General features: G+C 52.0%; 1 protein-coding gene across 1 annotated transcript in view; it reads right to left on the reverse strand.

Moving 5' to 3' along the window:
- Positions 1–8: 8 nt before the first annotated feature.
- The window catches only part of LOC121025381 (complement C3-like), a gene marked incomplete at its 3' end in the record, with an annotated part of 5813 nt that continues 5260 nt past the window's right edge, over positions 9–561 (reverse strand). Inside the window, exon 5 of the mRNA XM_040467925.1 lies at positions 9–85. Coding sequence (XP_040323859.1) covers positions 9–85 — 77 coding nt within the window. The remainder of the gene's footprint in view (positions 86–561) is intronic.

Consider the following 561-nt stretch of genomic DNA (forward strand, 5'->3'; position numbering starts at 1 on the left):
TTGCGCACGACAGAGTAGGGTAGCCGCAGGTCGATGAAGAAGTCTTGCATCACCGTGACCTCATAGGGGTCAGCCACGCAGATCCCTGCCCAGGAGTGGGGTGTCAAGGGAAGGAGGTGGACAGGCTCTCAGTGCTTACCCCTCACTGCGGGAGCTGTGTCAGGCTCAGCCTGTGTTTGTGCAAGCCCAGGGGCTAAACAATTGCACAGGTGACACATTAGCGATAGTGGTGGCAGCTGGGAGTCACTGTCATGTACGGTTTCCATTTTCTTCTTGTAGTTTTACTCATAGGTAGGTGTGCAGGGGGGAAGGGCTCGAGCACACCCGAAGGGTCCATACCTGGGCTCTCCAAAATGGTAGCCTGAGCTCTCTCTGGTTCCTGGGCACTTGGAATGTGGCTAGCTCAGAAAACTTTTTAACACATGTTTGGAACAATTTGCATACGCCAACCTACCTTTTCAGCTGTACATTTTGCAAATCCTACAATACAGATCAAAGTATTTCCAATGAAAGGCTAGGGGCGCCTTTCCACTGACTGGCTCAGTCAGTGGTGGGTGTGAT

This window comes from Herpailurus yagouaroundi, unplaced genomic scaffold (genome assembly GCF_014898765.1).
Source record: "Herpailurus yagouaroundi ecotype Mexico unplaced genomic scaffold, PumYag 67633, whole genome shotgun sequence".
Taxonomy (NCBI): domain Eukaryota; kingdom Metazoa; phylum Chordata; class Mammalia; order Carnivora; family Felidae; genus Herpailurus; species Herpailurus yagouaroundi.